The following is a 14,536-nucleotide window of genomic DNA, read 5'->3' as shown; positions in this document are numbered from 1 at the left end:
GCGTTATCCGTATGACCTGCGATTGGTCGGGGCTTTGTGGCGTTGGGAAGTGCCAAATTACCGACGACGAAGACGGCAGCAAGATGAGCTGGCGCGCCCAAATCTCCCGCAACGTCCAGGAACTGCGCTTCGTGGCCTGCTCGACCTCGGAGAGCAGCAGCGGCCTCCGGTAAGCTCGCCGCTGCGTGGGCCATGACACGCTACCTCGCTCATCCACCTGCGTCGTCTAGCTCCTTCTTCCGACGAAACTACAACGAGCTCAAGATGCTCAACCCGCGCACGCCCTTTGTGTACCGTGAGGCCGAGGAGCTCAAGCCGTTCGTGTACGCTCGCTACGGTACGCGCCGCCGTGGAGCAATCAGCATGGCTAAGATGGGCTGTAGACTGGGGCAAGGAGAAGCAAGTGTTCTTGGACGACAAGACGCCCGATGAGATTACGCGCATCTTGAAGGACCTCGTCGACCACGGCGCGTCGCTGCCGCGCTCGCCCGAAAGCGATATCTTATTGGCGGCGCCCATCGTCGATGCTCGCTTTCCGGAACGCGACTACGAGCCCATCAACATCACGTGGGACGGCGTCACCGTGCGTCGCAACCCTGACTTTGACGCCACGAACTAAGCGTCGTCGCGCGCCTCGGCAAGCATAACTCGATGGAACATGACTGTTCGGCGTGAAGCCCGTAGATGCGACGCTCTTGCTGCCGAAGAAGGAGCAAACTTTTGTATATTGGCACCACGCGTAGATAGAGGTGGTTAGACGATGCGGTACTAGAGACAAGGCGTCGGCTAATGCGAGCCCGGCCGCACGACCGCGTCGTCGTCGTATAAGTCTTGGTGTAGATTGTACGTCTCGATCAAGCCTTGGGCAATGCGATTGGGCAAGTACGAAATGAAAGGCTCTTCCAGCAGCAGGACATCCACGTCCAGCGGAATCGACTCCTACGACGACAAGCCATGAGGGACGTTGTAGTCGAAGCACCATCCTACCAGGAACGACGCCGTCGCCGTGAGCCAAATCCCGAGCGCGATCGACGCATGGGAGCACGTAGCAATGACACTCGGCCACGTCATCTCCATGAGCGTGCGGTACCGGAGCACGTAGTGAATGTACTTGAGCGACCCGACACCAATGTAGCCAAAGCCAAGCAGCAAGAGCCCTACGGACAGAGGTGACATTCGTGGGTCGGTGGTCGCCGAGCGTACCGGCGCCGCTCAGGTGCGCGCCGCGGTGGTGCTCTTGGGCATACATGGCCACGCCGACGCCAGACGAGAGCACGCCATTACGCGCCCAGTTCAGATACGAGTTTTCGTTGGTGAAGCGCATCATCTACGAGACTTGTCAACGGGCTCGGGCGGCAAGGGCCGGTACCAGCGCGTTCTTCGTGGCCTGGAGGCGCTCGCAGGCCTGGGCCTCGGCTTGCTTGGCGGACGCCGCCGCTTTGGCCTTGGCGGCGCAGCGTATTGCCTTGAGCGGACGCTGGAGGTTGTGGAGGCGCGTGCGCATGGTGCTATAGGAAGGTGGACTGTCGCGGTCGCGGCTTGGCGTATTGCAACGCCACAATTAATCTGATTAGGCATGGTGACGCCGAACTTAAGAGCAAAGTGAACTTTATTGGGGAAACCAAGCCAGTGGTGGACGCGACAAGACGGGAAAGGAGCGCATGTACACGATGGTCTCTCAAGGGGATACAGGCCAACCATACGCAGGTGGTGTGAGCCAGCTTTAGAAGCGTCGCAGGGACGCGCCAGAGAGCTCGCGGACCATAAACAACTGGACTTTACGCGGGATGCCACTTTTAAGGTCGTCGATTCTGCCACATATTATGCCCACGTCGCCAAGCAGCAAAGACAGCGACAACGACTAGGATTCTATGATAATGATGCGCCCGGAAGGCGAAGCTCCGCCGACTGCCAGCGCATGGACGAAGGGCTTAGATCATGGCATCATTGGAACTGGGTGCCCTCCGGTAGCTAGGTGCACGCGGCAGGTGCGTCACGGCCCGTACGGGATGATGACGCAGAGGATGTGCGTGGCGGAATCTTATCGTACGAGGCGATGGGCCTGCAGGTCAGAGAGACCAAAGAAGACACCCACGCAGCAGGGAGCGCGCTCATTGTTGGCGAGTTACCATGCTTCTTCTCTACTCGATCTACTTGTGTGTTCATGCTGTTTAACCCTTCTTGATCTTGGCCTCGTTGAACAAGACGTGCTGCCGGACAACGGGGTCGTACTACGTCGATTCGTGAGAACGCAGCAGGATCCTCGTGCAAGCTATTACCTTGCGAAGGGCCAACTTCTTTTGCATGTTGCGCGGGTTCTTGCGCGTCGTGTAGAAGAAGCTACGCGTCAGGTTAGCGCCGCTTCTCCATGTCCATGGCATCGTACCCAGTGTTGGCCGCGCTGAGCAGCTTGATGATGACCGACTTGGCCTTACCCTATCGTATGTGCATGAGCATCGACCGTCGACCTTCTTCCAGCGCCGCCATCTACCTTGGCCATCGTTCCGTCTCGACTTTTTGATGGATGATCAAAGGCGAGTCGACCACCGAAAATACGTCGCTTCCATTGGATGAAAATCCGATTATGAAACGTTGGCCATTGGTGCAAAAAGTGGCCAATGGCCTTTGGCGGAAATAGCGCCAGGCAGCGCGCTTGCTCCATTCTTCTACGTCAAGATGGCCGCTGCTGCCCACATGCAACCACCAACGCACGTCTCTATCGCCCTGACAATGGGACGTTGCAGTCGTCTCCGTTGCGATACGTGTTATGCATCTCTGTCTAATGATTCCACCGAAAGAAGAAGGGTTTTGCTCCATGCAGATGTCGGTCAACCCCACGCCTTTAGTCGCATGACAACCTTGTCATGTGCAGCTGCGTGTCTCCACACCGCAGAAAAGAGAGAGATATGGGGCGACGTGGCGAGGCTGCGTATACGTACTTGCCTCATTTTCGACGAGCTTCCATTGCTACCAAACACGGATGTCATGTAGCATGGTTACCATCAAGTAATCCTGGTCGCAAGACGACGCATGTAGAAGCTGGATCCATCCGTCAAGCGAGGAACCAACGCCGCAACCGACGCGAGGTACGTACTGTGTACTACCGCGTCGCCACCACCACCGGTTGCCATCGGCTCTTTGAGCTCCGCCGCCTAGAAGCCACACGTGCTTGCAATGGCCGACCATGGTGATATGTCGGTTGGTCGCTACGGATCGAAACGATTCGCTGCGCAGCAATAGCAGCTTGCTCGTGGAGTGCCCATGATGTTGATGATGAAGATGATGATGATGGAGGACATGGCTTCTTCATGCGGAAGTGTGGTCGAAGCGGACACGGTGCTGTGGCTTCTTCGTCGCACTCGTGGCGGTGGTTGATGATGATGCAATACGTCATTGACTGGATCGACGCCGTTGCCTTCTCCTACTTCTTCTTCTTCAAGTTGGTTGGGCTGCTTCCTTCGGGCGGTGGTCGTTTCGGCCATATCTCGCGCGAGTGGTCAGTGACACATGTGCTGGAACGCGCAGATGGCAAGCGCTGAGTCCAGCACACCTCGCGCCGACGGGTGCTCATTGACTAAGTCGCCTCCCACCACGCATCATGTCGATCTTCGGTTCTTGCGCGTGGTACACGCCGGCCGTGTCCGAGCCCCGCATGCGCCCGCGCACGTGCTCGGCCGACCGCCAGTGCTGCCGCGACCTCGCGCACCTCGTGCTCGCCGGCGACCCGAACGTTGTCGAGGCGCACATTGCGATCCACGCCTGCACTGTCAACCACACGGTCGTGTGCAGCAGCAAACACAAAGTTTGCGTCTCGCCCTTCTGCATGCGCCGGGCGCCGCGCACGTGCCCCCTCGCGCAGCTGCCACCGCCCGACCGATCGACTGTGTGCGGCCTCACGCTTTTGCAGATGGCCGTGCTCGCGGCCGACGAGGCGATATCCGCTGTGCTCTTGCGCGCCGGCGCCTTGCCCAACAAGTGCCACTCGCCCAACGAGAGCGCGCTCGTGTTGGCCATCACCAAGCGCGCAACGGCAATAATCGACATCCTCTTGGCCCACGGCGCGGCCGTCGACGACGCGGTGCTGGCGCAGGCCAGTAGCATCGGCAACACTGCCCTCGTAACCCAGCTCCTCGCGTCCCATCCACAGGTATCCCGGCTCCCAGCGCTCATGGCCGCCCGCGACGATGTCGAGATGCAGCGGTTACTGCTCGCAACGGCCAATTCTAGCACGCGCAGCCAGTTTCTGCACCACTGCGTCTCGACCGGCGACGTTGCGAGCGTCCAGCGCTTTGTCGCCGATTGTGGCCCTGGCCTCGTCGTCGACTACCGCGGCGACGCGTACGCTGTGGGCGACACGCTCGTGCACACGGCGTGCCGCATGCAGCAGCTCGACGTCCTCAAGTACCTCCTCCTCCTCGGCGTCGACGTCAACGCCCGGAACGCGATCGGCGTCGCGCCGCTCTACATCTGCGCAGCAACGGGCGCGCTTCCGTTTGTCGAGGCGCTTGTCCGGGCGTCGGCCAGCGTCCGCGGCGCGACAGGACCGAACGGCGACTCTGCGCTGCACGTGGCCGTGCAGGAAAACCACTTTACGATCGCGCGGCTGCTCGTGCATGCGGGCGCCGACGTCAACGGACAGAGCGCGATCGGCGACACGCCGCTGCACATTGCCAGCATGCACGGCCACGGGCCCATGGTCGCGTATCTTTTGCGAAAGGGCGCCGACGTCAGCCGCGAGAACGCCCGCGGCGAAACAAGCCTCATGAAGGCGTGCCAGCTCGGCCACGAGACGGTCGTCACGCTCCTCGAACGCGCGCTCGACACGCCGATCGACGACGGCCGGTCATCCTCGTTTGTCTACTACGACGTCATGCGCCACACGCAGCGCGTGCACTCGATCTAACCTATCTATGCGCCATTGGGAGCGCCTTGCTATTTAACCTCAACATGCACGTCTGCATCTCTCATCCTCGCCTCGAGCTTCCGGTACACGCAGTAGCTCTGGACACAAGGTCCGAGGACGCCAACGGTCGCGTCATGCTGCGCCGTTCCTGCCCTAGTCGAATGACGCCTCTCGTCCGTGACGAGTCGGTCAACCAGCGACACTCCATCAGTGCAAGAAGCATGAACCAAGGGCTCAATACGCTTGCGGAGCTGACGTCGGTCGTCGGTATCCCTAGCCCTGGGATGTGGCAGAGAGCACAGCATCGTATCGATGTCAAAGGGATAAAATAAGAGGGTCTACTAAGGTCCAAAGACACATGACGACTACGGAGACATGGACGACGACGTCCGCAGAAGCGCCTTGAAGTACGGGTCGACGCCCAAGCTCTTTTCGTTTTCTTCTTTCGTCATGAAGAGCCGGAACGACTCCTTCTTGACGTTGAGCGTCAGCAGGTTCTGCGACGACAGCGTATCAAGCTGCGTGTAAAACTCGCGCAGCGTCATGATCGACGCCGCCGACGTGCCGGCCAATCGACTCAGTTCGCAAAACTTGTCGTACGTCTCGTGGATCGAGTAGACGTTGGCGACGCGCGGGTGCATCTTGGTCGTCGCGTACACGATGAACTGCGTGTTGCGCGGCAGCGTCTGTAGCACTTTGGAGCCTTGGAAGTCGACCACAAGCTTGAGCGTCGCCGACATCTCCATGAGCGAGACCGCAAAGCTCTTGCCCGTACTCTCCTTCTCGGCCTTTTGGTTGAGGACGCGCCGGCAAATGTCAAACGCCGTGCGAATGTCGCCGTTGAGCTGCGCAATCTTGCGCGCGAGGAATGAGAGCGCGACGGGTTCAAAGAGCGCCTTGGGCAAGAGGCTGTCGCGCACGATGCGCGCCTCGAGGATGCTGTGGATCGCGTCGTAGTCGTACGGCCGGAACATGACGACCACCGGGATGCACAACCGCGTGCGCAGATACGGAATGTACTTGTTGGTGAGGTCGATCGAGTTGGCGATGCCAATGAAAATGAGCGACGACGACGGGCGGTGCGCCCACTCAAAGAGACGGTAGAGGTCGCTCTCGCCCTTGCCGTTGAGCAACACGTCGATTTCGTCGAGGATCAGCAACCTACACCGATGTGAGACACGGTTGATACACTGATAGATTGATAGAAAAGAGCGTACGTCGTCTCGGTGGTGCTCTGGAACGCGATCTCGAGAGCGGCAATGGCGTCCGCCGTGGACGTGAACGACCGCTTGGTCATCTTGCGCGCGATCGTCGTAAAGACGCCGTTGCTGTCGCTGAGCGCCATCGCGTTGAGGTTGAGGACAGAGAGCGGCGTCGCCTGGTGCGCACTCGACCACTCCTTTGTGATCTGCTCCTGCATGATGCGGAGGAGCGCGGTCTTGCCTGTGCCCGGCGTGCCCGAGACGTACGCGCTGCCGCGTTGCTTTTGATGCACGCAGCGGCGGACAAAGTCGTGGAGCATCTTTTGCTGCTTGGCGCGGTGCGGCATCGCGTCCGGGCGGTGCGCGAGGCTGAGGTTTTCGAGCACACGCGACACTTCTTGCTCCACGAGCGACGGGCCCTTCTCGGGCGAGCCCACACTCTTGGCCGGCGATGACGCAGCGCTCTTGGCTGGCGACGACGCGGCACTCTTGGCTGGCGACGAGACTGGCGACGTAAGCACCTGCGTCGCCTCGTCAGCCGGCGGCTGCCACGTCAGCGTTGGTGTCGACGTCGTCGTTGGCGTCTTCTCCTCTTCGCTCGACGACGCGACGTCTAGGAGCACAGGCGTCTGCGTGTCAAACACAATGGCCTTGGTCGACGGCGTCTTGTGGATGACGACCTCCGTCTCCGTCTCCGTCTCGTCGTCTTGCGTCGGCTTGCCGTCGTCGTCGTCGTCGCTGGGGTCGCTTGCCTCACTAGGCTCGCTGTCATCGTCGTCGCTGGACGAGTCCGAGTCGCTGTTCTCGCTCTCGTCGTCTTCCTTGGCGTCGTCGAGGACCTTGACGAGCTTGGCGTACGTCACCACACCCGACTTGTTGTATACCTTTCCGCGCGGGTTGCAGTACGTGTACGCCGTGTCCTCCATCGTGTTGGGCTTGCGCTCGGTCCACCCGCGCGCCTTGAGCACGGGCCAAATGTTGGCAAACGAGTACGTCGCATCCGCCGTCTCGTCCTCGGACGTCGACGGCAGCACCAGCGCCTCCGAGGCCGACCCGCCCTCGGTCGACGACTCGTAGATGTACCGACGCCGGTGCTCCTTCTGGAGCTCCTTTTCGAGATCAGGGTACTGCTTAGTCGCTTTGAGGTACGCGATCAGGTCGTCTTCTGAGTGGAACGAGCGCAGCTCCTTCCGGTCCTTGTACTCGGCGTACTCGTACCCGAGGAGGCCGTTCTTGTAGCGCCACCCGCGCTTCTGGAGCAGGCTAAAGAGCCGACCAAACTTCATCTCGAACGGAGGAATCGTCACCGACGACTTGACCGGTACGGCCTTCTTGGCATTGACCTTCGGCTGCGGCTTTTGGCGCAGAAGGACCGGCTTTACGGCTTTGGCTTCGGGCGACGACTCGACGGCCATGTCTTCGTCGTCGGCGTCGTTGCACCGATCGGGCGAGAAGAGCCCGGACGCGGCCGCGGCGTCCGTCAACGGCATGTTGAAGCGGGGGACGGGCGACGTCGGCGCCGGCGTGCCCGCCTCGGACGCCGCCGCCGTGCCTTCCGGCGAACTCTCAGTCGTCGAGTACCCGTTGTAGGAGCGCTCGAGGATGCGCGAGATGCGCGCCCACTCGCCCGTGCGTTTGAGGAAGAGCTCGAGGTCCACTTCGTTGTGCCAGTAGTCGACGTTGAGCTCGCCGTTGGCCTCGGTCTTGCCGGGGGCAAAGTACGAATAGCCCATCGGACCGGTTTTGTGCGTGTAGCCCCGGCTCTGCAGCACGCGGTAGACAAGCCCAAAGCTGCACTTGAAGCCCGTTGCGCGGCGAGGCGGCGACACGGCACAGACCTCCTTGGCCTTGGCCGCCGCCTTGGTCGAGATGGTCAGCTTGCGGCTCGCCGTCTTCTTGGGCTTGGCAGTATCTGCCTCGGTTGTCTTCTTGGGCTTGGCAGTATCTGCCACCTTCTTGGGCTTGGCCGCCTCACCTTCAACTGCCTTGGGCTTCTTGAGCTTGGCAGTGTTGCCAACTGCCTTCTTGGTGACCGTCGTCTTGATCGGGGACGTGTCGTCGTCTTCGGCCGAGATGACCACCGCCTTGGCCTTCTTCTTGGCGTCCGGCGCTGCGACAGGCGTGTTCTCAACGCCCGAGAACGAGAGGCGCTGCTTCGTGGGCTTGACAGTCTTGGGCTTGGGCTCGACAGGCTTGGTCACTGCCGGCTTGGTCGCTGCCGGCTTGGCTGTCGGCGGCTGGACACCGGTGGGTGCATTGAAATCCAGCGTTGGCATCGGACCACCGCGCAGATGCGCTTGGATCGCGTGGAGCAGGCCCTTGTTCTGAAGAAACTCGATGACGGCCTCTTCGGTGGGAAAGTGGTCGACGCCTTCGACGCCCTTGGCGTCACGCCCGGGCACCACGTACTTGTAGCCAAAGGTGCTGGCGACGTACGTCCAGCCAAACTCCTTGAGGACGCTGTAGAGACGCGCAAACGGAAACTCGGCGTCGCCAAAGCGCCGGCGGTGCGAGGTCGACGACCGGCTGTTGACGTCGCTGTTCTCCTTGTCGCTTGTCTCGTTCAACGCGCGCTTCTTTGTCTTTTTGGTCCGGGCAACGGGCTGGAGCGCCGACGTAGTCGTCGGCTTGGGCGCCACCACGCTTGCCTCGGCCGCAACGACGACGGGCGGCGACGGCGCGGCGAGGGGCACGTCTTCGACGCCGTCCGGCGACTTGCGCTTCTTGACCAAGCTCTTGCGCTCGCTCGTAAACTTGAGCACGGCGTCCTTTTTGTTCATGAAAAAGTTGACGTTCTGGACAAGGTCCATGACGCTGATGCCGGGCACGTGGTACATGACGTCGTTGTTGCGCATCTTGAACGACTTCCACTGCTTGTGCGTCTCCATGTAGTCCCAGATGACGCTCCAGAGGCTCTCGGTCGAAGCGGACGGCTCGGCCGCCGTATATTCGTCGAGCGCCTTCTTGAAGGCCTCCTTCTTGGACGTGTAGACTGTGACGCCGGGCATAAAGTTGTTGAACGCGACGCCGGGCATGGCGTAGATGAGGTCGCCCGAAATCGTGATGAGGCTCCACCCGTCGGCCTCGAGGATGTCCCAAATCGACTCGAAGAGCTGGCTCCACTCGCGCTCGTCGTCGGCGATGTGGACGCCGGGCGACACGAGGCCGTGGCTCTCTGGCACAACGCCATTGTCCAACGACGAGTTGAAGACAATCTCGCACGCCTTGAGCTTCGTGGGCGCGGCCGCAAACTGTCTTGCGACGGCCATAGCGTGTGTGTACATGGGGTCGTCGCTCAAGTTGTCGTCGGCCGACCACGGCGACGCGTCAAGCGTCTTGGCCGGTAAAAGCGCGACCTGTGTAGTGTCGTTGGGCGCCAGGCTCGTCCGTCCAAAGTAGAAGACGACGCGGTCTTCGACGTCGGTCGCTGGCTTGAGCCGCCGGAGGTGCTCGATGTCGATGAGCCACTCGTTGGCGGCCTGGTACGAAGCGAAGACGAGCGCGGGCCACTTGACGCCGTCGCAGGCGCCATCGGTCGTGACCACGTTCTGCGGAGTTAGTCGCCAGTCCGTCGTCGCCATGCTACTGCCAAGTACCGATGATGGGCTTCAAAGGGAAAATGGGTCGTAGCCGCCGCCAGGCAGCGTCGCGTCCACTCAAGTCCGGATGCGTCTCGACTAAGTCCGCCCTCCCGCCAAAAGCCCGCGCCTTTTTTCACTCTGCGACTCGCTAAAGTGCGGTGAGAAATGCTAAGTACGCTCAAAGTGGAGGGAAAACATGGCGGCAAATGCTATTTTGAACGCGGATCCAGCTGGCACGGAACCACTTGGCGCCATCTTCGTACAACGGCCTTGGAACGCGCGGGAACCTAGCTACGGCTGACAGATCCCAACAGGCCTGCGTCTCGACGCCACCTACCAGGCCCCATACGATGGATCGCTCCTCCATCGAGACACCCAGCGCTCTGGTGTGTAGTGGTAGTAGTCACGCGTGGGTAGCTCCATGTCCGTAAACACAGCCACTAACTGAACGATGAGGAGCCTCCGAGCATGCAAGAAGCACGGTGCAGCCGACGGTATAGGGCGAGTTGGTCACGCGGCCAACAACCGGTTGCGTCGATGCTGTTCCATGCGCTGCCTCTATTGTTGATCGGGTTTCGATATGCCTGCAAGCCGCTGAGGTGGTAGCGCTATTGCGCTGTGCGAGACGTCGTGCTTTGTGTTTGGTGCGCGCTGGCGAGCGCCAAGGACGGGGAGCGTGCCACGTGCGATGTGTGAAACGCAATGTGAAAAATGTGGGAAACCCTCGGTAGGCTTAGTCGTTTAGTCGGTGCCTAGCAAGGGCCGCTATGTTTGATTGGTTAAAAATCACTGGATAATCACCAAATGGGAATCGAAGAAAGGAGGTTTGTGGTGCGCCCAGCATTTAAAGTTGCCAAGCGCCGAATACGAGCTTGAAGAACCGACCGTCATGGTACGTGGCGCGCCATGGCAGCAGCAGGACGCACGTGGCGATGCAACGTAGGACAACGCGCCGTACAACGAAGACGCTCCGGCGCAGCACGCCAACCCGCCACCGCCGGCGGACGCGCCAGCGCCGTCGAGTGGAGCGCCTGCTCCGCGCGCGGGCCGGAGCAAGAGTCGCAGCGGTAGCCGCGGCCGGGATCGACGACGCTCCAACTCGCCGCGCAATCGCAGCCCGCCCCGGCGGCGCAGCCGCAGCCCGTTCCGCGGCAGAAGGCGGTCGAACGAGCGTCCGGACGATCGCATGCGCCGCCCGCGCGGCCCCGAGCCGCTCATGTCGTACAAGGCTTTTATGATGCAGCAAAACGACGAGTCGTCGCCCGAAGTCTACCAGCAGCGGTAGGTCCCTCTTTCTCGACGTATACTCACCACGTGGCAGCTACGAGGAATACAAGAAGAAGTACATTCAAGGCCTCATGCGTGTCTTCTTTGACGCGCACAAGTCGGAGGAGTGGCTGCAGGAGCGCTACTCGCCTGCGATCCGCCACCGCCTCACGCTGCAGAAGAATGCGAAGAAGGCCGCCGACGCCAAGGCGTTCTTTGAGCGTGTCGCGACCATGCAAATCTCCTTCCACGAAGCCAACATGGCCAACGAAGCGTCGTTCCAGAACGACGTCGAAGAAGGCAACCGGATTCTGTACATTCGCCGCATCCCATGCTCGTGCCCGTACGCTGCGTTGGCCGAAGCCGTCGTCAACGCGGTATCCGTCTCCTCCTTGACACCACTTGAGCTCATATGACGCACGACAGGGCGGCCCGATCCAAGAGCTGCACTTGTCAGACCCGGCCAAGAAGCGCGACCTGGACTTTGACCGGTCGGCGTACATCATCTACGAGACGGCGGCCGCGGCGCTCGAGGCGATGCCCAAGCTCCAGAACGTGCTCGTCGAAGACCCGGAGATGCCGGCGCCGATCCGGCTCCAAGTCGCGCAGCATCGGTCGCGCGCGCCGATCAAGACGCCGACGTGCATGTCGCTGCCAGCGCGCATCACGTACGACTTTCAGCAGGCGCTGCACCTCGCGACCTTGTTGGACGCAAGCGTCTTCGGGGCGACGTCGGCCCACGGCGTCTCGAGCGTCCTCCACCACGTCAAGGACAGCAAGGAGACGCTCTCGGAAGCGGCCCAGCTCGATATTGTGATTGCGTACTTGCGCCGCGTGCACCACTTTATTTATTACGCCGGCGTCCAGTGCATCGACATGGGCGACATCCTGCACGCGCACCCGGCGCTCTTTTGCCGTCCGGACGCGACCGAGCGCGACGTCGAGGACAACCATGTACCGTGTCCCGTGCGGTGGTCGAGGTTTCATCATGGTGTCTCCGAGTAGGCGGTCGAGCACAAGACGTTTGCGACGCGCGACAACAAGGTGCTCGCGGGCTGGGGCGGCTGGTCGGCGGCCTTGGACGAGCGTATTGAGGCGGCGATCGCGGCCAACGCGACCGAGAAGCTCGCGAGCCAAAAGGCGGCCGAGGCTGCGCTCGTCGACGACATCGAAGCCCGCGAGGAGGCCGCGCTCGAGCCCGTGTACACGTCGTATGCGGAGAAAGCGGGCGACGACGGGAAGCACCGGTGCCTCCTCTGCACCAAGCTCTTCAAGACGGTCGACTTTGTGAAGAAGCACATTCGCAACAAACACCCGGAGCTTGTCGTTGACAAGATTGCCAAGGTCGGCGAGAGCTACATGTGGGAGTCGTACCGCGAAGACCCGGACCGACCGCTGCCGCCGTACGACACGGTCAACCAGCCGACGCTCGGCCCGAACGCCATGCGCCGGCCGCCCCACGACTACCGCCAAGGTATGTGTTGGGATCGTCTTGAGCCTTGCAGAATGCATCCTTTGTAGGTGGTGGCTACCGCGGCCCGCCGCCGTTTGGCGACCAGTACCGAGGTGGTGGCGGGTATTATCGCGACCGTGGTGGCCGTGGCTTTCACGGCGGCTACAACCCGCCGCCGCCGTATTACCAACGCGGCCCGCCGCGCCCGTACATGCCCCGCGACGGCCCGCCGCCGCTGCCGCGGGACTTGCCGGTCGACCCGCGCCAAGTGAGCACGTCGTACCAGGACTTGGACCAGCTCAAGGACAAGAAGGTCGAGCTGGACTTTGACGCGGCGCTCACGTCGCTGCCGCCGCCCAAGAAGAAGCAAAAGCAAGACGAGTAGGTTCTTAGTGGCGCGTCGCGCCGTGTATGTTTTGTATGCAAACCTCACTAGCCCATGGTCTTGGCCGTCTTCCAAAACTCGTCGAGCTGCTTGTCGCGGCGCAGCGTCGCCGTGAGGAACTCGGCAACGACCTTGACGCCAAAGAGCTGGAACACGAGCGTCTGGTTGTAGAAAAAGTTCGAGTTGCCAGAGCCCGGAAAGAGCCAGAGGTAGTGCATCACGGGGAGGAGCACGGTCGCGACCGCGAGGCCCGTCGCCAGCACAAACGTGTGGCGCATGCCTACTCGCCGTATCGTCCATCATCGTCCCCGTCGCAGGCAGTGGTCGTACCGATGAGCGACCGCGGGTGTAAGAGCAGGCTCGTGCCAAAGAGCCCAAAGTCGCCCAGCGCGGGGTAGGCTACGAAGATGGCGAAGATCCCGAGCAGCACGCCCGTGGCGGCCAGCGGACGGCATCTATCGCATCGTTTGCATGAGTCTCGAGGCAAATGGAGTTGCATGACGTACTGCAGGCGCAGGTAGACGGGCAGCACGTACAGCAGCGGGTGCACGTGCAGAAGGAAGAGGAAGTAGTTCCGGAACCGGTCAAAGAGCTCCATGAAGAAGTACCAAAAGATGCCAATGTTGGGCGTCAAATCAGGATACCGGACGACCCAGAGATACGTCGCCTACGAGACACGGTCGTCATGGCCCATGAGCCTCAAGTCGCTCGTACATCGAGGAAACCCCAGCCGCCCATGACGACCTTGGAGAGGTAGACAAAGAGCCCAAGGTACAGGAGAAAGAAGCTCGTGGCAAGACCCCACGACTAGGCAAACGCGTCTTAGCACAAGCAGGAGAAGAGATGGACAACGCACCGCCGACAATACGGGCTTGGTTGGATACGCCATGAGAAGCAGCGCCGGCAAGAGCACGATGGGGTACACGGCAATGTACGTGGCGATCGCGAGCAGGCAGATCGCGAGCGGAACGCGGTCTACGCAGCGCATGACGCAAGCACAAACCGATCGACGACGTACGCTGCATGGCGAACGCCACGCTCCACACGATCGCTGCGTACGTGACGAGGCTGGTCGAGCGCACGAGGGACGTGGCGAGCGACCACGGGTTGAAGAGGTACACGGCAGCCACCGTCAGCGGGAGGTAGCGGGGCTGCAGCAGCGGCGAGAGCGGTGGGTGGTTGAGCCACACCTTGCTGTTCTCCGACTGCTGCGCGTGCTGCGTCGCAATGAACGCGCGGCAGACCGAGGCAAAGCCGAGTGCAATGAGGACGTCGAGAAGAATCGCGCCGAGGCACGTCACGAGCCGGCTCGAGAGGTGAAGAGGCATCGATTGCACGCCCATGGCGGCGAGCAACACGAGCGGCGGCTGGTGGAACACGTCGCCAGCGTATGGGTCCAAGCCGGCGCCAGCGAGGAAGAGGCCTTCTTGAAGCCGCTCCAGCGAATTCAATGGCGTCGTGAGTTCCGGGCGGTATTGAAGTACGTAGTCGATCTCGTAGTAGAAGATGAGCGCGCGAAGCACAACGCCAGCGACGACGACGCCGGCGACTCGCGGTGGTCCGTCGGTCATGGCTCGCTGCACCGTCGACGATGTGTCCCTCACAGTATTTCAGGCATGATAATGCACCAATTCACATTCATACTATTTAGCTTGAACCTTGACGGGCCAAACTGATGGCAGGCGCCGACAGGACTCGTCTACAGATATAATTCGCCAGACCAAGCTGCATGAGGTGAGCACATGG

At 61.2% G+C, this 14,536-nt stretch overlaps 7 protein-coding genes across 7 annotated transcripts; 3 read left to right on the top strand and 4 right to left on the bottom strand.

Moving 5' to 3' along the window:
• Positions 1–52: 52 nt before the first annotated feature.
• Positions 53–716, top strand: SDRG_05445 (hypothetical protein). Its single transcript, XM_008611159.1, has 3 exons — positions 53–169; positions 231–337; positions 384–716. Exons 1-3 carry the CDS (start codon positions 84–86, stop codon positions 617–619), a joined length of 429 nt encoding a protein of 142 aa, XP_008609381.1. The 5' UTR covers positions 53–83; the 3' UTR covers positions 620–716.
• SDRG_05444 (hypothetical protein) lies at positions 707–1,705 on the bottom strand. The gene is made up of 4 exons (XM_008611158.1): positions 1,370–1,705; positions 1,204–1,327; positions 988–1,157; positions 707–939 (listed from the first exon to the last, which is right to left on the bottom strand). Exons 1-4 carry the CDS (start codon positions 1,502–1,504, stop codon positions 787–789), a joined length of 582 nt encoding a protein of 193 aa, XP_008609380.1. The 5' UTR covers positions 1,505–1,705; the 3' UTR covers positions 707–786.
• A 350-nt stretch (positions 1,706–2,055) lies between these two features.
• Positions 2,056–2,561, bottom strand: SDRG_05443 (50S ribosomal protein L33). Its single transcript, XM_008611157.1, has 4 exons — positions 2,492–2,561; positions 2,387–2,436; positions 2,280–2,340; positions 2,056–2,231 (listed from the first exon to the last, which is right to left on the bottom strand). Exons 1-4 carry the CDS (start codon positions 2,498–2,500, stop codon positions 2,172–2,174), a joined length of 180 nt encoding a protein of 59 aa, XP_008609379.1. The 5' UTR covers positions 2,501–2,561; the 3' UTR covers positions 2,056–2,171.
• An 845-nt stretch (positions 2,562–3,406) lies between these two features.
• On the top strand, positions 3,407–4,967 carry SDRG_05442 (hypothetical protein). Its single transcript, XM_008611156.1, has one exon. The coding sequence runs from the start codon at positions 3,599–3,601 to the stop codon at positions 4,901–4,903; it is 1,305 nt and encodes a 434-aa protein (XP_008609378.1). The 5' UTR covers positions 3,407–3,598; the 3' UTR covers positions 4,904–4,967.
• A 223-nt stretch (positions 4,968–5,190) lies between these two features.
• SDRG_05441 (hypothetical protein) lies at positions 5,191–9,718 on the bottom strand. The gene is made up of 2 exons (XM_008611155.1): positions 6,121–9,718; positions 5,191–6,064 (listed from the first exon to the last, which is right to left on the bottom strand). Exons 1-2 carry the CDS (start codon positions 9,684–9,686, stop codon positions 5,269–5,271), a joined length of 4,362 nt encoding a protein of 1,453 aa, XP_008609377.1. The 5' UTR covers positions 9,687–9,718; the 3' UTR covers positions 5,191–5,268.
• An 857-nt stretch (positions 9,719–10,575) lies between these two features.
• On the top strand, positions 10,576–12,790 carry SDRG_05440 (hypothetical protein; the record flags this gene model as incomplete). The annotated part of the gene is made up of 6 exons (XM_008611154.1): positions 10,576–10,578; positions 10,630–10,967; positions 11,008–11,329; positions 11,379–11,906; positions 11,958–12,426; positions 12,474–12,790. The coding sequence occupies 6 exons, from the start codon at positions 10,576–10,578 to the stop codon at positions 12,788–12,790; spliced, it is 1,977 nt and encodes a 658-aa protein (XP_008609376.1).
• Positions 12,765–14,396, bottom strand: SDRG_05439 (hypothetical protein). Its single transcript, XM_008611153.1, has 6 exons — positions 13,809–14,396; positions 13,647–13,765; positions 13,505–13,597; positions 13,297–13,457; positions 13,121–13,245; positions 12,765–13,070 (listed from the first exon to the last, which is right to left on the bottom strand). The coding sequence occupies exons 1-6, from the start codon at positions 14,359–14,361 to the stop codon at positions 12,838–12,840; spliced, it is 1,284 nt and encodes a 427-aa protein (XP_008609375.1). The 5' UTR covers positions 14,362–14,396; the 3' UTR covers positions 12,765–12,837.
• Positions 14,397–14,536: the final 140 nt, after the last annotated feature.

The sequence above is a fragment of the Saprolegnia diclina genome, assembly GCF_000281045.1.
Source record: "Saprolegnia diclina VS20 unplaced genomic scaffold supercont1.14, whole genome shotgun sequence".
NCBI lineage: Eukaryota > Oomycota > Saprolegniomycetes > Saprolegniales > Saprolegniaceae > Saprolegnia > Saprolegnia diclina.
Note: the sequence above shows the minus strand (reverse complement) of the source record. Positions and strands in the feature narration are given on the sequence as shown.